Source organism: Moschus berezovskii, chromosome 8 (assembly GCF_049115385.1).
Source record: "Moschus berezovskii isolate FMDL1 chromosome 8, NW_MosBer_1.0, whole genome shotgun sequence".
NCBI classification, from domain to species: Eukaryota; Metazoa; Chordata; class Mammalia; order Artiodactyla; family Moschidae; genus Moschus; species Moschus berezovskii.
In genome coordinates, this window is record NC_142467.1 from 51,903,629 (window position 1) to 51,927,944 (window position 24,316).

Below are 24,316 nucleotides of genomic sequence, written 5' to 3' on the forward strand. Positions count from 1 at the left end.
GACAGATTATAGACCAGGTTAAGTAAAAAAGAAAAGAGAAAAAGAATTTTTTGACTGATGTAATATGAATGATGGGATGGAGTGAGAATTAGGCATGCTTGAATTGAGGGTCAAATGATAAGCACTCTCTCCCTTTCTCTCAAAAACATGCTTGTTTCCCAAAGCTCTTAACTCTTCTTCTTTCCTTCTATTAATATTCCCTTCCTTTCTACACTACTGAAGGTGGGCTTCATTCATGAATTTGAGGTAGAAATTCTTAAACAATTGTATTCAGGTGTAGGGGGAATACTTTCTGTTTTGTTCATGTCTTTAAGTGAGATTAGCAGGACAGGGACTAACCTTGCAGATAAACCAGCAATTTGGGATAAATTGATGCAGGGGAGTGTTCATAGCACATTTGATAACAGACCCAAGCAAAATGAAAGGTGACTTGAAACAATCAGTACCCAGAGATGAATATCTCCCTTTTCAGTGTTGTGTTTATTTGTAATAAATGTGATACTCAGTTCTTCATTAATTTTCTTTTCTTTCCAATGTTCCAAATTTGGATGAAGCATAGAGTTGTGTTACTTATTTAATATACATCTTCAAATTTCAAAAGAAATATTTTTCGGAAGTCATGAAAAGAATAAGCTAGTACAGCACTCGGTTACCCATTAATCACATTTTCCATACTTTTCAAATTTAATATGAGGACCAAATTCCCTAAAGAAAAGAGAAAAAAATAAAAGATTAGTATCATAAAGAAAGAGGGCTTTGCTTTACATTCCTTTCTCTTCCAAATGAAGTTCTGTGAAGGAAAGCTGCTTCTATAATTCCCTTTACCCCATCTCTTTTCATGACCACCACAGTTGGTACATTCCCCACCCATGTCTTAATTATTCAAAAAGTGTTCTGAAGATGATGGAGGAGTAGGTTGATGTGGAGTACATCTCTCCCCACAGATACATCAGAAATATACCTTCAGACACAGAAGTGTATGCAGAACACAAGCTGAGAGTAGACAGGAGTACTGACCAGTGGAAATGAATATATAGAACCACAAAACTCAAGATCAAGTCCTGAGCCTTTGGAGTGAGACCACTGACTCCAAGACCCTAGACTACCAGAGAACTAACCCTCAGTTCAGTTCAGTTCAGTCGCTCAGTCATGTCCGACTCTTTGCAACCCCATGAATCACAGCACGCCAGGCTTCCCTGTCCATCACCAACTCCCGGAGTTCACTCAAACTTATGTCCATCGAGTTGGTGATGCCATCCAGCCATCTCATTCTCTGTCATCCCCATCTCCTCCCTCCCCCAACCCTCCCAGCATCAGAGTCTTTTCCAGTGAGTCAACTCGTCGCATGAGGTGGCCAAAATATTGCAGTTTCAGCTTTAGCATCAGTCCTTCCAATGAACACCAGGACTGATCTCCTTCAAAATGGACTGGTTGGATCTCCTTTCAGTCCAGGGGACTCTCAAGAGTCTTCTCCAGCACCACAGTTCAAAAGCATCAATTCTTCGGCGCTCAGCTTTCTTCACAGTCCAGCTCTCACATCCATACATGACCACAGGAAAAACCATAGCCTTGACTAGACGGACCTTGGTTGGCAAAGTAATGTCTCTGCTTTTTAATATGCTATCTAGGTTGGTCATAACTTTCCTTCCAAGGAGTAAGTGTCTTTTAATTTCATGGCTGCAATCAGCATCCGCAGTGATTTTGGAGCCCCCAAAAATAAAGTCTGACACTGTTTCCACTGTTTTTCCATCTATTTCCCATGAAGTGATGGGACCAGATGCCATGATCTTTGTTTTCTGAATGTTGAGCTTCAAGCCAACCTTTTCACTCTCCTCTTTCACTTTCATCAAGAGGCTTTTGAGTTCCTCTTCACTTTCTGTCATAAGGGTGGTGTCATCTGCATATCTGAGGTTATTGATATTTCTCCCAGCAATCTTGATTCCAGCTTGTGCTTCTTCCAGCCCAGCGTTCCTCATGATGTACTCTGCATAGAAGTTAAATAAGCAGGGTGACAATATACAACCTTGACATATTCCTTTTCCTATTTAGAACCAGTCTGTTGTTCCATGTCCAGTTCTAACTGTTGCTTCCTGACCTGCATACAGGTTTCTCAAGAGGCAGGTCAGGTGGTCTGGTATTCCCATCTCTTTCAGAATGTTCCACAGTTTATTGTGATCCACACAGTCAAAGGCTTTGGCATAGTCAATGAAGCAGAAATAGATGGTTTTCTGGAAGTCTCTTACTTTCTCCATGATCCAGCGGATGTTGGCAATGGTAATATCAAACAGTGAGAACTCACACAAAGGAAACCAATTGAATAAAAGACCCAGCATCACCCAACCACCAGTATCACCCTATGCATAATGCCTCATCTAAACAGCAAACAAAACAAAAATACAAATCCAGTCATCAGCAGACAAGATTACCACCTCACTCAGCCTTACCCATCAGAGGAAATACAAACAAACAAACAAACAAAAACCCAGCACAAATCTCACCCTATATGAAGCTTACACAAACCATTGGACCAACCTTAGGAGGGCAGAAACCAAAAGGAAGAAAGAATTCTACCTTGAATCCTGGGAAAAGGAGACTTTAAACACAATAACTTAAAAAAAATAATAATGAAAAGGCAGAGAAATACCACACAAATGAAGGAACAAACTAGAAACACAGAAGTCCAGATAAATGAAGAGGAAATAGGTAAGCTACCTGAAAAAGAATTCGGAATAATGACAGTAAAGATGATCAAAAACCTTGAAAACAGAATGGAGAAAATGTGAGAATTAATTAACAAAGACCTAGAAGAATTAAAGAATAAACATACAGAGACAAACAACACAATTACTGGAATTAAAAATACTCTAGAAGGAATCAATAGCAGAATATCTGAAGCAGAACGAATCAGTGAGCTGGAAGATAAAATGGTGGAAATAACTTCTGAAGAGCAGAATAAAGTAAAAAGAATGAAAAGAACTGAGGATAGTCTCAGATACCTCTAGGACAATATCAAACGCACCAGCATTCGAATTATAGGGGTTCCAGGAGAAGGGGAGAAAAAGAAAGGATATGAGAAAATTTTTGAAGAGGTTATAGTTGAAAATTTCCCCAAAGAAAGAATATTAAAAGCAGCAAGGGAAAAGCAACAAGTAACATACAAGGGATACCCCATACATTTAACAGCTGATCTTTCAGCAGAAACTCTGCAGGTCAGAAGGGAATGGCAAGATATATTTAAAATACTGAAAGGGAAAAATTGATGAAGGAATAGAAAGCTTTTCAGACAAGCAAAAGTTAAGAGAAGTCAGTACCACCAAACCAGCTTTACAGCAAATGTTAAAGGGACTTAAATATTCAAGGAAAACAAGAGAAGAAAAAGATCTACAAAATCAACCCCAAACAGTTAAGAAAATGACGATAGGAACATACATATCAATAATTACTCTAAATATAAATGGATTAAATGCCCCAACCAAAAGACACAGACTGGCTGAATGGATACAAAAAGAAGACCTATATATATGCTATCTACAAGAAACCCACTATAGACCTAAAGACACATATAGACTGAAAGTGAGAGGATGGAAAAATATATCCATGCAAATGGGAAACAAAAGAAAGCTGGAGTAGCAATCCTCATATCAGACAAAATAGACCTTAAAGTAAAGATTACAAGACATAAGGAAGGGCACTACATAATGATCAAGGAATCAATCCAAGAGGAAAACATAACAATTATAAATATCTATGCACCCAATATAGGAGCACATTAATACATAAGGCAAACATTAACAGACATAAAAGGAGAAATTGACAATAACACAATACTAGCAGGAGGTTTTAACACCCCACTCACACCAACGGACAGATCATCAAAACAGAATATTAATAAGGAAACACAAGTCTTAAATGATACATTAGATGAGATGGATCTCATTGATATCTTCAAGACATTCCATCCAAATGCAGAAGAATACACCTTCTTCTCAAGTTCACATGGAACATTCTCCAGGATAGACCACAGCTTGGGTCACAAATCAAACCTCAATAAATTTAAGAAAATTGAAATCATATCAAGCATCTTCTCCAACCACAATGCTATGAGACTAGATATCAATTACAAGAAAAGAAACTGTAAGAAACACAAACACATGGAGATTAAACAATGTTTCTGAATAACCAACAGATTACTGAAGAAATCAAAAGGGAAATTAAAAAAACTTCTAGAAACAAATGACAATTAAAACATGACAACTCGAAGCCTATGGGATGCAGCAAAAGCAGTCCCAGAGGGAAGTTTATAGCAATACAGTCCTACCTCAAGAAACAAGAAAAACATCGAATAGACAACCTAACTTTACACCTAAAACAACTAGAAAAAGAAGAACCAAAAAACCCCCCCAAAAAATTAGTAGGAGGAAAGAATTCATAAAAATCAGAGCAGAAATAAATGAAAAAGAAATGAAAGAAACAATAGTAAAGATTAATAAAACTAAAAGCTGGTTCTTTGAGAAGATAAAATTGACAAACCTTTCGCCAGACTCATCCAAAAAAAGAGAGAGAAGAATCAAATCAACAAAATTAGAAATGAAAAAGGAGAGGTAACAACAGACAAAGCAGAAATACAAAGGATTATAAGATAATATTATGAACAACTATATGGCAAAAAAATGGATAACCTGGAAGAAATGGACAGATTCATAGAAAAGTTCAATCTTCCAAGACTGTACCAGGAAGAAATAGAAATTATGAACAACCCAGTTACAAGCACTGAAATTGAAGCTGTGATAAAAAATCTCCCAAAAAACAAAAGCCCAGGACCAGATAGCTTCACAGGAGAATTCTATCAAACATTTAGAGAAGAGCTCTTGCCTATCCTTCTAAAACTTTCAAAAAATTGCAGAGAACGGAACACTTCCAAACTCATCACCCTCATAACAAAATTAGACAAAGACAACACACAAAAAAGAGAAGTACAAGCCAATATTACTGATGAACATAGATGCAAAATTCCTCAACAAAATTTTAGCAGATGGAACTCAGCAGCACGTCAAAAAGCTCATATATCATGATCAAGTTGGGTTTATTCCATGGATGCAAGGATTCTTCAATATATGCAAATCAATCAATGTGATACACCATATTAACAAATTGAAAGATAAATACCATGTGATCATCTCAATAGATGCAGAAAAAGCCTTTGACAAAATTCAGCACTGTTTATGATTGAAGCTCTTCAAAAAATGGGCATAGAAGGAGCCTACCTCAACATAGTAAAGGCCATATATGATAAGCCTACAGCAAACATTATTTTCAATGGTGAAAAACTGAAAGCATTCCCCCTAAGATCAGGAACAAGACAAGGGTGTCCACTTTTGCCACTGTTATTCAATGTAGTTCTGAAAGTCCTAGCTACAGCAATCAGAGAATAAAAAGAAATAAAAGGAATCCAGATTGGAAAAGAAGTTAAGCTCTCACTGTTTGCAGATGACATGATACTGTAGATAGAAAACCCTAAAGATAGTATCAGAAAATTACTAGAGCTCATCAGTGAATTTAGCAAAGTTTCAGGATACAAAATCAATACACAGAAATCACTTGTATTTCTATATAATAACAATGAAAAAGCAGAAAGAGAAATTAAGGAATCAACCCCATTCACCGTTGCAACAAAAAGAATAAAATATCTGGGAATAAACTTACCTAAGAAGACAAAAGAACTGTACACAGAAAATTATAAGACACTAATGAAAGAAATGAAAGAGGACATAAACCGAGAGATATTCCATGTTCCTGGGTAAGAAGAATCAATACTGTGAAAATGACTGTACTACCAAATGCAGTCTACAGATTCAGTGGGATCCCTATCAAATTACTGTAGGCATTTTTCACAGAACTAGAACAAAAAATTTCACAATTCATATGGAAACACAGAATACCCTGAATAGCCAAAGCGGTCTTGAAAAAGACGAATGGAGCTGGAGGAATCGACTGTCCTGACTTCAAATTATACTGCAAAGCTACAGTCATCAAGACAGTATGGTCCTGGCACAAAAACAGAAATATAGACCAATGGAACAAGATAGAAAGCCTAGAAATAACCCCATGCACACATAGGTACCTTATTTTTGACAAAGGAGGCAAGAATATAAATGGGGCAAAGATAGCCTCTTCAATAAATGGTGCTGGAAAAACTGGACAGCTACATGTAAAAGAATGAAATTAGAACATTCTCTAATACTATATTCAAAAATGGATTGAAGACCTAAATGTAAGCCCAGATACCATAAAACTACAAAGCTTCTAGAGGAAAACATAGGCAGGACAGTGAATGACATACCAGTATGCTTTTGGATTTGTCTCGTAATGGAAAGAAAAACAAAAACAAACAAATGGAACCTAATTAAACTTAAAAGGTTTTACACAGCAAAAGAAACCATAATGAAAACAAAAAGGCAACCTAAAGGCTGGGAGAAAATATTTGCAAAAATTGAGACCAACAAGGGATTAATTTCCAAAATATACAAACAGCTCATCAGCTTAATATAAAAACAAACGAACAACCCAATCTGGGCAGAAGATCTAAATAGATATTTCTCCAAAGAAGACATGCAGATGGTCTATATACAGAAGAAAAAATATTCAGCATTGCTAGTTATCATAGAAATGCAAATCAAAACTATGAGTTATCACCTTGCATCAGATAGAATGGCCATCATTAAAAATCTACAAATAATAAATGCTAGAGAGGCTGTGGAGGAAAAGAAACTGTTCTACACCATTGATGGGAAAGTAAATTGGTAGAGCCTCTATGGAGACTAATATAGAGTTTCCTTAAAAAACTAAAAATAGAGTTATCATATGATTGTACAAGCCCATTCCTGGGCATATATGTGGATAGAACTCTAATTTGAAGAGACCCAAGTACCCCTTGGAAGGAAAGTTATATGACCAACCTAGATAGTCTATTAAAAAGCAGAGACATTACTTTGCCAACCAAGGTCCGTCTAGTCAAGGCTATGGTTTTTCCCGTGGTCATGTATGGATGTGAGAGTTGGACTGTGAATAAAGCTGAGCGCCGAAGAATTGATGCTTTTGAACTGTGGTGCTGGAGAAGACTCTTGAGAGTCCCTTGGACTGCAAGGAGATCCAACCAGTCCATTCTAAAGAAGATCAATCCTGGGTGTTCACTGGAAGGACTGATGCTAAAGCTGAAACTGCAATACTTTGGCCACCTCATGCGACGAGTTGACTCACTGGAAAAGACTCTGATGCTGGGAGGGTTGGGGGCGGGAGGAGAAGGAGACGACAGAGAATGAGATGGCTGGATGGCATCACTGACTTGATGGAGGTGAGTTTGAGTGAACTCTGGGAGTTGGTGATGGACAGGGAGGCCTGGCGTGCTATGATTCATGGGGTCGCAGAGAGTCGGATACGATTGAGCGACTGAACTGACTGACTGACTGAAGTACCCCAAGTTTCACTGCAGCACTATTTACAGTAGTCAAGACATGGAGGCAACCTAAATGTCTATCAACAGATAAGTGGATAAAGAAGATGTCGTGTGTGTATGTACACACACACACATACACACACACACACACGCAATGGGACTATTACTCAGCCATAGAAAAGAATGAAATAATGCCATTTGTAGCAACATGGATGGACCTCGAGATGATTATATTAAGTCAAAAAAAGACAAATATCATATGATATCACTTATATGTGGAATCTTAAAAATGATACAAATAAACTTATTTACAAAACAGAAATAGACTCATAGAAGAAGAATTGATGCTTTTGAACTGTGGTGTTGGAGAAGACTCTTGAGAGTCCCTTGGACTGCAAGGAGATCCATCCAATCCATCCTAAAGGAGATCAGTCCTGGGTGTTCATTGGAAGGACTGATGTTGAAGCTGAAACTCCAGTACTTTGGGCACCTGATGCAAAGAGCTGACTCGTTTGAAAAGACCCTGCTGATGGGAAAGATTGAGGGCAGGAGGAGAAGGGGACAACAGAGGATGAGATGGTTGGATGGCATCATTGACTCAATGGACATGGGTTTGGGTGGACTCTGGGAGTTGGTGATGGACAGGGAGGCCTGGCATGCTGCAGTTCACGGGGTTGCAAAGAGTTGGACATGACTGATTGACTGAACTGATATGTGGAATCTTAAAAACGATACAAATAAACTTATTTACAAAACAGAAATAGACTCATAGACATAGAAAAAGCTTAGGATTACCAAAGGGGATAGGAGGTTTGGGGAATATATCAGTTTAGGATTAACATATACATACTAATATATTTATTATTTTATAATAATGTTAATAATATTTATTATAGTATATAATATAATTATATAATAATAATAGTTATTATTAATTTTGGATTGGTTCCAAATTGGGAAAGGAGTACATCAAAGCTGTATATGGTCACCCTGCTTATTTAACTTATATGCTGAGTACATCATGCGAAATGCTGGGTTGGATGAAGCAAAGCTGGAATCTTAGATTGCCAGGAGAAGTACAATAACCTCAGATATGCAGATGACACCATCCTTTTGGCAGAAAGTGAAGAGGAACTAAAGAGCCTCTTGATGAAAGTGAAAGAGGAGAGTGAAAAAGCTGGCTTAAAACTCAACATTCAGAAAACTAAGATCATGGCATCCAGTCCCATCACTCCATGGCAAATAGATGGGGAAACAATGAAAACAGTGACAAACTATTTTCCTGGTCTCCAAAATCACTGCAGATGATGACTACAGCCATGAAATTAAAAGATGCTTGCTCCTTGGAAGAAGAACGATGACCAATCTAGATAGCATATTGAAAAGCAGAGACATTACTTTGCTGACAATGGTTTGCCTAGTTAAAGCTATGGTTTTTCCAGTAGTCATATAAGGATGTGAGGGATAGACTATACAGAAAGCTGAGCAGTGAAGAATTGATGCTTTTGAACTGTGGTGTTGTAGAAGACTCTTGAGAGTCCCTTGGACTGCAAGGAGATCCAACCAGTCCATCCTAAAGGAAATCAATCCTGAATATTCATTGGAAGAACTGGTGCTGAAGCTGAAACTCCAATACTTCGGGCACCTGATGTGGAGAACTGATTCACTAGAAAAGACCCTGATGCTGGGAAAGATAGAAGACAGGAGGAGAAGGGGACAACAGAGGATGAGATGGTTGGATGGTATCACCGACTCAATGGACATGAGTTTGAGCAAGCTCCGAGACTTGGTGATGGACAGGGAAGCCTGGTGTGCTGCAGTCCATGGGATCACAAAGAGTCAGACATGACTGAGCAACTGAATTGAACTGATATATAAAAAAGATAAACAAGGACCTACTATATAGCACTGGTAACTATACACAGTATCTGGCCTAGAGAATTCCATGGACTGTATAGTCCATGGGGTCGCATAGAGTTGGACATGACTGAGCGACTTTCACTTTCACATAATAGAAAAGAATCTGAAAAAGATCACACACACACACACATATGGGGAGGGGGAGGGAGCAGAGAAAGAAAGGAGGGGAGAAAAATGTGAACAAAAAAAGAAATTCTATCCTGTAACTGTCTCTTCCATCAAATGACTCCCCACCCTAATCCCCATGTTAGGCTTACATTTGGTATATATTTGATTTTCTCTCTTGGTTCAGGGGTTGCAAACATAATTGCTTGTAGGAACCAAGCTGGTAATATAAGTAAGTGAATTGGACCACCTTCCCACAATAGAGAGAGGTGGGATTGTGGCTTTCTGAGATCCCTGGACTCCATTTGGATGGAGAGTTGCTACTAGATAACTGTTGCTTTTCTTGCAAGTGAAGTCCTAGCTTACTGGACTATAATGTTGTATTTTTTAAAATAAATTAGAAATCTGTATTTTTAGGTAAAATCTGATTTTTTAAAATACTGTCAACCATAAAAATTTAGTGATATACGGTTCTGGTTAAACAGAAGCAAAACTGTTTTCTATTGCCATGAATTTTCTTATGCAATATTTTCTTCTTGGCAAATAAGACCACAAATTTATGAAGAGTTGGGGATGTATTTCATACAGTTGTGTTTTCTTGGTAGTTATTATTGGGGCCCTACACTGACTAGGCTTGTATTCTCCAGTTTTCTTTTTTCTTTTCTTTTTCTGAGGGATTTATATTGTTCATAAATGGTAGATATCTCTCAGGATTATGATTCCAATTTATCAGAACTTTTCTTCAAAACACTAGGTAAGGGCAAAGACAGCCTTAGTGTTTTGACTGCCTCCCTCACTCAAAGAACATCAGGACTGTTCTTTTTGCCCTGAATACAGAAATGGCATAAAGGCCAAGTTTATACATGCAAGTCACAGTGAGAATTAAAACAAATACACAGTCTTCTGTACCATCCCTGCCATTGGCATCAATATTCTCTGGCACACTTATAAAATGGAAAAGAAAGAAAAATGAAAAAGAGAGGGGGAAGGAGGGAAGGAAAGAAAGAAAGAAGGGAGGAGAGAAAGGAGAGAGAAAGAGCCAGAATAGATCAGAGGCATGATCTTAGAACTTCTAAAACTTCCTCAAGTCTCCTAGTTGAGGCTGAAGAAAATCTCAGAACCATCTTTGAGAAATCATTGGGTTGTAGCATACTGGAGAATCAAGCCCACAATATAATTCTGCATCAACCTAATTTCCAAAAGTCCAGGCCATTCTAGGTAGCTTGTTCTTATGCTGGTCATTGTAGTGGTGTGCACGAAATACTGTCTGGTATTTGGAACTAAGAAGACACTTCCAAGTTTCTTGCCTAATTAGCCCTGCCTGAGAAAGTAACAACCACTACATTATGTAATTTAATCTTCTACATAGTCTGATAATATTCATGAATTCTCATTCTTCTTTCTTATAAATCAGTGGTAGATACTTGTTTAATTCACATTTTTCAGTTTCCAATTCTTTCTTTAAAGTCATCCTCTGAGGCTAGTACTTGCTGTGAAGATGAGCCAGTGTTACTTTTATTGAACTAATTTCTACACCTTGTTTCCTTCAGTGCTCAGAAATAATTCTCTTGGCATGGTAACATGATGCCAGAAATCCATGAAGATTCTTCTCAAAGAAAGATATGCATAAAGGAGTTAGCTCAGCGGACTCAAGATGCTCAAATCAATTCAAAGGAAGTAACCTATAAACCCTTGGGATATTCTGCCTAAGAATAACTTTGTAACCTAGGGCCATCAGTTCAGTTCAGTTCAGTTCAGTCACTCAGTCGTGTCCGACTCTTTGCGACCCCATGAATCATAGCACGCCAGGCCTCCCTGTCCATCACCAACTCCCGGAGTTCACTCAAACTCATGTCCACAGAGTTGGTGATGCCATCCAGCCATCTCATTCTCTGTCGTCCCTGTCTCCTCCTGCCCCCAGTCCCTCCAAGCATCAGAGTCTTTTCCAGTGAGTCAACTTGTCACATGAGGTGGCCAAAGTATTAGAGTTTCAGCTTAGGTATCAGTCCTTCCAATGAACACCCAGGATTGCTCTCTTTAGAATGGACTGGTTGGATCTCCTTGCAGTCCAAGGGACTCTCAAGAGTCTTCTCCAGCACCATAGTTCAAAAGCATCAATTCTTCGGCGCTCAACTTTCTTCACAGTCTAATTCTCACATCCATACATGGCCACGGGAAAAACCATAGCCTTGACTAGACAGACCTTGGTTGGCAAAGTAATGTCTCTGCTTTTCAATATACTATCTAGGTTGGTCATAACTTTCCTTTCAAGGAGTGAGCGTCTTTTAATTTCATGGCTGCAATCAGCATCTGCAGTGATTTTGGAGCCCCAAAAAATAAAGTCTGATACTGTTTCCACTGTTTCCCCATCTATTTGCCATGAAGTGATAGGACCAGACGCCATGATCTTTGTTTTCTGAATGTTGAGCTTCAAGCCAACCTTTTCACTCTCCTGTTTCACTTTCATCAAGAGGCTTTTTAGTTCCTCTTCATTTTCTGCCATAAGGGTGGTGTCACCTGCATATCTGAGGTTATTGATATTTCTCCCGGCAATCTTGATTCCAGCTTGTACTTCTTCCAGCCCAGCGTTCCTCATGATGTACTCTGCATAGAAGTTAAATAAGCAGGGTGACAATATACAACCTTGACATATTCCTTTTCCTATTTGGAACCAGTCTGTTGTTCCATGTCCAGTTCTAACTGTTGCTTCCTGACCTGCATACAGGAAGAAATGGATAAAAAAGAAGAAGAAATGGAGTAGCCATCATGGTCAACAAAAGAGTCCGAAATGCAGTACTTGGATGCAATCTTAAAAATAACAGAATGATTTCTGTTCATTTCCAAGGCAAACCATTCAGTATTACAGTAATCCAAGCCTATGCCCCAACCAGTAATGCTGAAGAAGCCGAAGTTGAATGGTTCTATGAAGACCTACAAGACCTTTTAGAACTAACACCCAAAAAAGATGTCCTTTTCATTATAGGAGACTGGAATGTAAAAAGAGGAAGTCAAGAAACACCTGGAGTAACAGGCAAATTTGGCCTTGGAGCACGAAATGAAGCAGGGCAAAGGCTAATAGAGTTTTGCCAAGAGAAAGCACTGGTCATAGCAAACACCCTCTTCCAAGAACACAAGAGAAGACTCTACACATGGACATCACCAGATGGTCAACACTGAAATCAGATTGAGTATATTCTTTGCAGCCAAAGATGGAGAATCTCTATACAGTTAGCAGAAACAAGACCAGGAGCTGACTGTGGCTCAGATCCTGAACTCCTTATTGCCAAATTCAGACTTAAATTGAAGAAAGTAGGGAAAACCACCGGAGAAGGCAATGGCAAGCCACTCCAGTACTCTTGCCTAGAAAATCCCATGGATGGAGGAGCCTGGTAGGCTGCAGTCCGTGGGGTCGCTAAGGGTCGGACACGACTGAGCGACTTCACTTTCACTTTTCACTTTCACACATTGGAGAAGGAAATGGCAACCCACTCCAGTGTTCTTGCCTGGAGAATCCCAGGGACAGGGGAGCCTGCTGGGCTTCCGTCTGTGGGGTCACACAGAGTCGGACACGACTGAAGTGACTTAGCAGCAGCAGGGAAAACCACTAGACCATTCAGATATGACCTAAATCAAATCCCTTATGATTATATAGTGGAAGTAAGAAATAGATTTAAGGGACTAGATCTGATAGAGTGCCTGATGAACTATGGACGGAGGTTCGTGACATTGTACAGGAGACCGGGACCAAGACCATCCCCATGGAAAAGAAATGCAAAAAAACAAAATGGCTGTCTGAGGAGGGCTTACAAATAGCTGTGAAAAGAAGAGAAGCGAAAAGCAAAGGAGAAATATAAGCATCTGAATGCAAAGTTCCAATGAATAGCAAGGAGCGATAAGAAAGCCTTCCTCAGTGATCAATGCAAAGAAATAGAAGAAAACAACAGAATAGGAAAAACAAGAGATCTCTTCAAGAAAATTAGAGATATCAAGGGAACATTTCATGCAAAGATGGGCTCGATAAAGGACAAAAATGGTATGGACCTAACAGAAGCAGAAGATATTAAGAAGAGGTGGTAAGAATGCACAGAAGAACTGTACAAAAAAGATCTTCACAACCCAGATAATCACGATGGCGTGATCACTCATCTGGAGCCAGACATCTTGGAATGTGAAGTCAAGTGGGCCTTAGAAAGCATCACTACGAACAAAGCTAGTGGAGGTGATGGAATTCCAGTTGAGCTATTTCAAATCCTGAAAGATGATGCTGTGAAAGTGCTGCACTCAATATGCCAGCAAATTTGGAAAACTCAGCAGTGGCTACAGGACTGGAAATGGTCAGTCTTCATTCCATCCCAAAGAAAGGCAATGGCAAAGAATGCTCAAACTACCGCACAATTGCACTCATCTCACAGGCTAGTAGAGTCATGCTCAAAATTCTCCAAGCCAGGCTTCAGCAATATGTAAACCGTGAACTCCCATATGTTCAAGCAGGTTTTAGAAAAGGCAGAGGAACCAGAGATCAAATTGCCAACATCTGCTGGATCATGGAGAAAGCAAGAGAGTTCCAGAAAAACATCTATTTCTGCTTCATTGACTATGCCAAAGCCTTTGACTGTGTGGATCACAATAAACTTTGGAAGATTCTGAAAGAGATGGGAATCCCAGACTACCTGACCTGCCTCTTGAGAAACCTAGGGCCATAGGCCATGCCAGATAGTTTACCCTCAGGTGAATGTTTTTGTTTACCTGTGGTGCTAAGTCACTCTGTATCAGTTTAACTCCTGAGGGGAGGGGGCTGGAGACTAGTAGTTGTCAGTTGGGTAAGTGCTGCCTGTCCCCATTAAAAAGCCTAGACACCAAAGCTTTTGTGGGTTTCCCAGGTTGGCAGTACTTTATACAAGTTATGGCACATCATAGCTGGGAGAATTTAAGCACTACCTTTGTGACTCCCCTGTTAGAGGACAACTGGAAGATGATACTTGTTCTCCCAAACTCTACCCGATGAATTTTCTGCCTTTGCTGATTTTATTCCATATCCTTTCATTGTAATAAACTGTTACCATGAATATAACAGCTTTTCTGACTTCTATGAGTCCTACTAGGGAATCATCAAACTTGAGGGTACTCTTGGAGACTCCCAATAGAGAGGATCTCATAGGTCATGAAAGAGTTACTGACAAGACACAACAAGACTGATTTGTAAAAACAATTTCAAATAGAGCTGAAACATATTACAAGGATATTATTTTTAATCTAAATTTCCCATTGCATTTATTTGAAAGGCAAAAAAATATTAAAAGTTGACTGTCAGTTTTTATCCATGACCACATAACCACTTTGTTACTCATGTGTTTATCTACACCTCTATTTTTGTCTGTGTCTGTATCTATGTCTGTATCGGTACCTGTGTTTATTTCTTCCAAGCTCAGGTATGGGTGCTATTCATAGGTATGTCGCCGTAAGTTGTTAAAATTTGATTTTTTAAAAATGGATTTCTATTTATGCTTGTATGATCTGTAGACTATCTACTAATACAATCTCTGTACAATTCTGCCAAAATATTGTGTAAGCTTTTTATCTTTTGTTTTTAAATGAGTCAACTTTGAATGCTAACTAAATTTTTTTAAAAAGACTTTTTACTATGTGTGTAGTCTATCTCCAGTCTTCCAGTCTTTTGTGAACCAATGGAGGCTATTAAAAAAAAATTCCATGAATCAGCAAATCCAGTTCCTTGCTAAAATTATTGGAAATTTCTGTGAAGAAATATAGAGAAAAAATAATGGTATCTTATTTTGAACTTACCACTGATCAACACAAAGGAAACACTCATTCTTGTAAGTGAAGCCATTTGTCCCACAAACATATGCTGTCACTTCAGGACAGTTTGCATCATAAAGAGGATCCAGTGGGTAATATATTTTACACGGGGGCTGCAAACATTATAAAATATCATATGAATAACAACTGATCGATTTTCCCTCATCTATTCCTGGCCTGTCACTTCTGCCCCACATAAAAGTAATATCAGATGTTACTAGTTAATGGATCTTTTTCAAGATTTCGTTTCCTTTGGGCTTCAGTTAGGCAAGTTTCTTTTCTGACTACAAAGTCCTCACCCATTCATCATCTGTTGAAGCCATAAACAGTGTAATAACTCAGTTTAAACCCCAAATGGAACGTTTTCCTTTAAACTTGGATTCCCCTTGCCAGTAACTCAGAAGTTTGTGAGTAGAGATAGGTATGTGAACTCCGAGAATACAGGGGTCTAAATGGAGTTCTTAAGAGTGAGGGTTCTGTATTGAGACTGGGATTAAATTCTAAATGTGTGCTTAATTTCTCAGTTGTATCCAACTCTTTGCAACCCTTTGTACTGTAGCCAGCCAGATTCTTCTGTCCATGGGATTTCTCAGACAAGAATATTAGAGAGAGTTACCATTTCATTCTCCAGGGGATCTTCCCAATTCAAGGATCAAACTGTGTCTCCTCTGTCTCCTGCATTGCAGGTAGATTCTTGACCCACTGAGCTATTGTACCACTGTTAAACTTTTTGGCCTTCAACAAGTGACAGGGAATTATTTCACTTAATGTTCAGAGATGCATTTTATTATTATAATGCTTATGCTGCTGCTGCTGCTAAGTTGCTTCCGTCGTGTCTGACTCTGTGTGACCCCATAGACGGCAGCCCACCAGGCTCCCCCATCCCTGGGATTCTCCAGGCAGGAACACTGGAGTGGGTTGCCATTTCCTTCTCCAACGCATGAAAGTGAAAAGTGAAAATGAAGTCGTTCAGTCATGTCTGACTCTTAGCAACCCCATGGACTGCAGCCCACCAGGCTTCTTCGTCCATGGGATTTTCCAGGCAAGTGTACTGGAGTGGGGTGCCATTGCTTCTCTGAATGCTTATGCTATATGGGGGTAAATTTAAGCCTGAAGAGGTTAAGATACATGCCCAAAGTCACACAGAAAATGTCCATTCTACTTTACCACTATGAAGTTTGAGATCCCTTCAAGAGAGTGATCAGATTAAAACCAAAATTCAGAACTGTTAGAAATTTAAATTTACCTCAGGCCATGCAGAGTAATCATGTGGTTTGAAGAGTTCTGCAAATAGAGAACAGACACAATAGGTTAGTAGTTCTCCATGGAATTTGATTTCACTCACTGAAGTTACTGACTGATTAAAGAAACGTAATGTAATTACTTATTTGCACAAAATGTACAAAATAATTTATGGTAATAAAATTTGTAGCTGGTCTGCCTTTGTTAATTACTTCATCCATTTATTTATTCTCTACTTCTTTTTCACAGTCCTGACTTCATTTATAAATTTGCTATGTCATTGAAGAAAGAGTAAAAACTATTTGGGGTTATATGATCTGAACATAAAAAATAAAACTATTCAAAGATCAAAATATAGTACAACTGAATTGCTCTTTAAGCTTAACATAGAAAAGACTTTCTGGTAATGGTTCTTTGATCTCTGTGCAATAACAGAAAGAACTGATACACTTTATGACATTCAAATAAAAATAATTTTTTCATGACAAAATATAAACTACAAAATCCTGATGGAAACTGGAAAAAATATTTGCAACACTTATCATAAAGGGTTCCTATATACACACAAACCCCAAAGATATGGAAATGACCCTTAAATTTGTAAAATATTCAAATGCAGTATGATAAGAAAAATGCTAATTAAAACTATATTGAAATACCATCTATTACTGGTGGGAAAGCAGATTGGCACAACTTTTATGAAGTGAAATTTGGCAATGTGGAACAAAACTACTTTGCATTCATATCTGATCATGATTCAGGGAATTTACCCTGAAGATAACCTTCCAACAATAGAAAAATATATATGCATAAGATTATTTATTGCAGCATTGTTTTTATTGCAAAATATTGGACACAAACTGATGCCTGTATACCTGAAGACTGACTGAATAAACTTTGGTATATTCATCCAATAAAGTTTTATGCAGTTGCATACAAGAATGAGGAAATCCCTGATATGCGCTGGTTTTGAAGACATTCTTAAACTGGGAAAAGCAGGATGCAAGTAGATACCTATACTGCGCTATCTTTTATGTAAGAAGTTAGGAAGAATGACAAAATGTACATATGTATGCTTATCTGAGCAAAAAGAAACACTGAAAAAATAAACTAGAGACTAATAAGAGTGGTTACATAAAGGATAAGGATGGAATTGCAGTAGAAGGTGAAGGGTTTGAAGGCAATGACACTCTTTGAATCTAAACTTTTGTTCATTTTGTTTCATTTGTGTCATGTTCAAAATAATTTTAAATTGCATTTTGATTTTTCTTGACCCGTGGGTTATATAGAAATGTGTTATTTATTTCATTTCAAAGTAATGGAGGATTTTTCATAGTAACTCCTCTTCTAATGTGTGTGTGTGCTCAGTCACTCAGTCATATCTGACTCTTTGTGACCCCCATGGACTGTAGCCTGTCAGGCTCCTCTGTTCATGGGATTATCCAGGCGAGAATACCGGAGTTGCCATTTCCTCCTTTAGAAGGTCTTCCCAATGCAAGGATTGCACCTGTGTCTCCTGCATCTCCTGCACTGGCAGCAGATTCTTTTACTGCTGAGCCACCAGGGAAGCTCTCCCTTTCCACAGTGCTGTGCTGAGTCACTCAGTCGTGTCTGATTCTGTGTGACCCTGTGGACTTTAGCCTGCCAGGCTCCTCTGTCCATAGCGATTCTTCAGGCAAGAATACTGAATGGGTTGCCATGCCCTTCTCCAGGGGATCTTCCCAACCTAGGAATCGAACCCAGGTCTCCCATATTGCAGGCAGAGTCTTTACCGTCTGAGCCACCAGGGAAGCCCCCCTTTCTGATAGTGATACCCAATTTGTATTATCAAGCCCAAAGGCCAATGTTTCAGCAAAACTTTTTCCATCCAGTCACAAATGACTCTTTTTCTTTTCTACAGTGAAAAGAAAAAACAGGTGTTTCTCTCCAAAGTTTGCTTACCTGAAAAAACAATATGTGCCAAAGTGGAGGATTCCAGGAAAAATATGGTCATACAGGGAAAGGCAGTCATTTGATCTCATCCAATGCCCTGCTTGGAGAGGCCTGTGGAAATGCTCAAGACAGTTTATTCATCATTTCTTGCACAGCTGTCTTTCCAAACCTAAGATAACCCACTACTCTGAATTGAACTTGATCATAGTGGTCTCAAACTGTCCTAGTCTGGGATTCAGACCTAAGAAGTTTTCTTCTGCCCGGAAGAGAGAAAGAAAACCATTAAAATAACTTTTTCCCCCCAGCCAGCAAGCATTGTGTTATTACAATCTGTTTTGACTTGGAAGAGGAATTAGCCTCAAGGCTATCACCAGGATGACCCCAGGCATGTTACATATAAATGGACTTATCCTACAACATAAATTAAGGTTAATGAATATGGATACTTTAAGAATTCTGAGAAAAGAGGTATATGATCTGAGGACTATCTTGTACAGTCAGGGGTATGTCACTTTATAATGCACATTGTTTGATTCCCTGGGGTAGACCAGTTTCTCCCGTACTGAAATGCTCCATTTCCTAGCTAAATTTCTTCATCCAGGCAATTTTCATGTGCTCAAATACAAAGAATAGGTTGAAAATGGAATTGTTGGTCTGGGGACCATAAAAATTGTATATACCTTTCCTGATAGATGAATCAAAATAGTTGATATTAATCATTTTTTGATTCATATATAGGTACACATGATTTTGATGACATCTGTCTATCAGTGAGATCCAATTTCAAATTCTAGTTTCAACAGTTTTTAGAAGTGTGAGCCTCAGAAAAAGTGTGAACATCATAGGATATTGAGAATATCAACTGAGACTAGTATCAATATAAGTGGAGTTTCTTTTGTAAGAATGGAAATATTTAGCCCAGAGAGAAGATAATTTCCAAATTATTTACACTTAACTTCCTTATGCCCTACTCTATTCAATCTGTCTCTTCTCCAAATTGCAGTTGGTGGGCACGTAGGGGAGTAAGGGAGATCTATATTAGCCATACAGAGGAAACAGAAGTGGTTGCTGGAGGAAAACAAACATTGTGACAGAGAAGAGAGAGAGATACCATCACTGACTTAGACCAAGAATCTGAAGAGCTGTTTACCTGAATGGGCTTGCTGCAAAATGTGAGTCTACTGTAGTTACCCTGAGGTCACAGCAGGCCTTGAGCAAAGTTACAGTTCTGTGAGTCTGTGGCCAGGGGCATATTGAGCAGAGGAGGCTGGCTCCCTGCTCAGTTGAGCGACCAATTGTTTGGCAAGAACCACCTCCTCTGATGTTTCATGCTCCAGCAGGCAGGAACACACCTGGATGTTCTGTACTTGTGGTTTTTGATTGTGGATCAGGAGGACAAGATGACATTTGCAAAGCACATTAATTACCTACCTCATTCCAGACAATCTGGTTTACATTTTACTGAAGTCAAGTGGGCCTTAGAGAGCATCACTATGAACAAAGCTAGTGGAGGTGATAGAATTCCAATTGAGCTATTTCAAATCCTGAAAGATGATGCTGTGAAAGTGCTGCACTCAATATGCCAGCAAATTTGGAAAATTCAGCAGTGGCCACAAGACTGGAAAAGGTCAGTTTTCATTCCAGTCCCAAAGAAAGGCAATGCCAAAGAATGTTCAAACTACCACACAATTGCACTCATCTCACACGCTAGTAAAGTCATGCTCAAAATTCTCCAAGCTAGGCTTCAGCAATATGTGAACCGTGAACTTCCAGATGTTCAAGCAGGTTTTAGAAAAGGCAGAGGCACCAGAGATCAAATTGCCAACATCCGCTGGATCATGGAGAAAGCAAGAGAGTTCCAGAAAAACATCAATTTCTGCTTCATTGACTATGCCAAAGCCTTTGACTGTGTGGATCACAATAAACTGTGGAACATTCTGAAAGAGATGGGAATCCCAGACCACCTGACCTACCTCTTGAGAAACCTGTATGCAGGTCAGGAAGCAACAGTTAGAACTGGACATGGAACAACAGACTGGTTCCAAATAGGAAAAGGAGTACATCAAGGTTGTATATTGTCACCCTGTTTATTTAACTTCTATGCAGAGTACGTCATGAGGAACGCTGGGCTGGAAGAAGTACAAGCTGGAATCAAGATTGCCGGGAGAAATATCAATAACCTCAGATAGGCAGATAATACCACCCTTATGGCAAAAAGTGAAGAGGAACTCAAAAGCCTCTTGATGAAAGTGAAAGAGGAGAGTGAAAAGTTTGGCTTGAAGCTCAACATTCAGAAAACAAAGATCATGGCATCTGGTCCCATCTCTTCATGGGAAATAGATGGGGAAACAGTGGAAAGAATGTCAGACTTTATTTTTTTGGGGCTCCAAAATCACTGCAGATGCTGATTGCAGCCATGAAATTAAAAGACGCTTACTCCTTGGAAGGAAAGTTATGACCAACCTAGATAGCATATTAAAAAGCAGAGACATTGCTTTGCCAATCAAGGTCCACCTAGTCAAGGCTATGGTTTTTCCCGTGGTCATGTATGGATGTGAGAGTTGGACTGTGAAGAAAGCTGATCGCCGAAGAATTGATGCTTTTAAACTATGGTGCTGGAGAAGACTCTTGAGAGTCCCTTGGACTGCAAGGAGGTCAAACCAGTCCATTCTAAAGGAGATCGATCCTGGGTGTTCATTGGAAGGACTGATGCTAAAGCTGAAACTGCAATACTTTGGCCACCTCATGCGACGAGTTGACTCACTGGAAAAGAGTCTGATGCTGGGAGGGATTGGGGGTTGGAGGAGAAGGGGTTGACAGAGAATGAGATGGCTGGTTGGCATCACCGACTCTGTGGACATGAGTTTGAGTGAACTCCAGGAGTTGGTGATGGACAGAGAGGCCTGGCGTGCTGTGATTCATGGGGTTGCAAAGAGTCAGACACGACTGAGCGACTGAACTGACTGAACTGAAGGCTGGTTCTTTTTCCTGGTGTCTGCCTCCAGAGGTCGCTTAGCCCATCCTGCTTCTCAGAAGGTTTATCTGTTTTGTTCTTTCCAGGACAGGATTTCTGACATCAGCCAGGATAACTCCAGCACCACAACTAATAATCTCTGCAATACCTTAGTCTTCTGATGTTTTCATTTGTTTCCACCTTAATGTAGGCAAGCATGAAAATTTGCCATTATGTGGAAAATTTCTCTCTCACACACTTTAAACTCTCCTAGAGTAGTCCGTTAGTGTGCCTTCTGCTGCTTGTCTTCCCTTCTCAGCCTGAGTCCCATAAACTGACATTTATATTAGCCCCTTGGCAATGACCATATTCTCTTGACATCCTACATCTTCCCTCCTTCTTCCAAGCTGGGATAAATTTAGCATCCTGTTTTCCTGTCCCAGACCTTGGCTGTGGAGCAAGGAGAAAAAATTCCATACAATGAACTCTATAATCCTGCTATCATTACTACTCATCTAGGACTCTAGACTCCGAAAGAAGCCTCTTATTTAATGTCAGATTGCTAGCTATGCCACCCATCTACATACAATTTCCTTTTTTTATCTAATTTTTTTCAACAAAAGACACCTCCACATTACTTTGAATAGTAAACTCCATCTCTTTATGGAATAGAGAAAACTCAGGATGAACTAGCTCCACTCCCCGCCCACCACAACCACCGCACCTGCCTTGTAATTCTGGTAATTTATCATCTACATTTCTGTTTTTATCCTTCTCTCCACATCAGCTTACCTAGGGACTTACACATTCATCCATTCCTTTCCTTTTGCCAGTACCTGGCTATGTGGTTTACATTTCCCATCATATTTATTCCTCACAATAATCCCATGAGGTTTAGATAGTTCTGCAACTTGTAAAGGAAAAAGAAACTGAGGCTGAAAGGACTAAATTCATGTGCTGAAACTAACTACTAACAAAGTTACGAATGGACAGAGATGGGATTCAAGCACAGGTACCTTTAACTCCAAAGTCCATATTCCACTACTTTTACGTTTTCTTTCTCTTTAGAGAATGAATTTCCCCCTTAATTTACTATCTGTAATCTTCTGAGACCAGTACCATGAACATCTTGTGTGACACCCTGTGCCTTTTTTGGCAGTATCTTTGTTTGCTTCTCACTCCCTCTCTCCACAGTCAGTACTCTTAATCTCTCCATAGTACTATCCCTCCCCCACACCACCCTCCCCCAGTAATTAGTTTGCATGCTCTGGGAAGGAAAAATTCTATCTTTACCCAATTTTTACCTTGTAACTGCAGTACATTGCAGGGTTTTTTTTAAAATCAATTAATAAATATACAGTAATATGTACAGAAGGAAGGAAGAAGGAAATCCATCCATTTTTAAAAACTGTGTTCTTGGATATTCTTGGGAGTATCATCATAGATATATTTTAGACACACTGTATCTAGTCCACAAAGACATAATCTTACTGGAATTTTTATTAGTCACATAAATTTGGTAAAAGTAACATCTTTATAATAGTTCTTTTTTATACTAACGTTTTATTACAAAAGGTTCAAACAGACACAAAAATATAGAAAATAACATAATGAGCTCATATATACCTATCACATAGATTCAGTAATTATCAAGATTGGCACTTTTGCTTTATTCAATTTTTTTGAAAAATGCTAAAGCATTATAAAGTGTTCCAGGCTTTGTCATTTCTTCCCTACAACTTCAACTGGCATCTCTCATACAGAGAATTATTTTCTCAATTTTTATGACTGAGTAATACTCCATAGTATATATGTAATAGCTTAGCTTACGGTGAATGGTGCCAGTATATGTGGTCTCTGAAGGAGAAAATTTCACTCCAGTACCCAAAAGATGTGGTCTCAACTCAGAGCTTTGTGTAATAAGCCTTTATTAGAGTGAAAAGTACAGAAAAAGCCTCCAGCAAAAGGCACGGGAAGTGGGTAAGAGAGTACCTACCTCACTAATTTAAACAGGGAATTATATGCTTTTCAACTGGCTGCTGAGGACAGATAAAAAGAATGCCTCAAGGCTGGTAAAGTTCCACTAGAACCTTTCCCAAGGCATACATCCTGAGATAACTTTGACACATATTAGCCAGGGATAACAGGTTCCAGGCAAGTCTCTGGACAAGATGTACTGTTGCTGTGTAATTAGGGGTACAAGTTTTGAGAAACAGATTCCCAGGCAAGATTTGATACAATTATAATCATTTACATAGAGACATAGAGTCTAAGAAAAGCATTCCCATGAGCAGGATATATTATACTTAAAGAAAGGCCAGGTTTCAAATGAAATACACTGTTGCAAAATTTACACAGAGCTTTTTAAAAAATTTTTCTTTTAAATAAGCATGTCTTTGAGCAAGAGAGTTCCAGAAAAACGTCTATTTCTGCTTTATTGATTATGCCAAAGCCTTTGACTGTGTGGATTACAACAAACTGTGGAAAATTCTGAAAGAGATGGGAATACCAGACCACCTGACCTGCTTCTTCAGAAACCTATGTGCAGGTCAGGAAGCAACAGTTAGAACTGGACATGGAACAACAGACTGGTTCCAAATAGGAAAAGGAGTATGTCAAGGCTGTATATTGTCACCCTGTTTATTTAACTTCTATGCAGAGTACATCATGAGGAATGCTGGGCTGGAAGAAGCACAAGCTGGAATCAAGATTGCCGGGAGAAATATCAATAACCTCAGATATGCAGATGACACCACCCATAAGGCAGAGAGTGAAGAAGAACTAAAGAGCCTCCTCATGAAAGTGAAAGAGAAGAGTGAAAATGTTGGCTTAAAACTCAGCATTCAGAAAACTGAGATCATGGCATCTGGTCAGATCAAACAAAGCAAGTGGAG

At 39.0% G+C, this 24,316-nt stretch overlaps 1 protein-coding gene across 1 annotated transcript; it reads right to left on the reverse strand.

Annotated features, from left to right (window-relative positions):
* Nucleotides 1-656: 656 nt before the first annotated feature.
* Nucleotides 657-18,548, reverse strand: SPINK13 (serine peptidase inhibitor Kazal type 13). The gene is made up of 4 exons (XM_088838363.1): nt 18,479-18,548; nt 16,542-16,579; nt 15,281-15,408; nt 657-705 (listed from the first exon to the last, which is right to left on the reverse strand). The coding sequence occupies exons 1-4, from the start codon at nt 18,546-18,548 to the stop codon at nt 657-659; spliced, it is 285 nt and encodes a 94-aa protein (XP_088694489.1).
* Between the last annotated feature and the right edge of the window lie 5,768 nt (nt 18,549-24,316).

Excerpts from the sequence above, each read along its gene's own strand:
- SPINK13 (XM_088838363.1), bottom strand. The coding sequence starts at position 18,548 with ATGACTGCCTTTCCCTGTATGACCATATTTTTCCTGGAATCCTCCACT. Across the intron at positions 16,580-18,478 it reads GGCACATATTGTTTTTTCAG|AACTCTTCAAACCACATGAT; the intron begins GTAAGCAAACTT and ends CTCTATTTGCAG. Across the intron at positions 15,409-16,541 it reads ATTACTCTGCATGGCCTGAG|CCCCCGTGTAAAATATATTA; the intron begins GTAAATTTAAAT and ends TAATGTTTGCAG.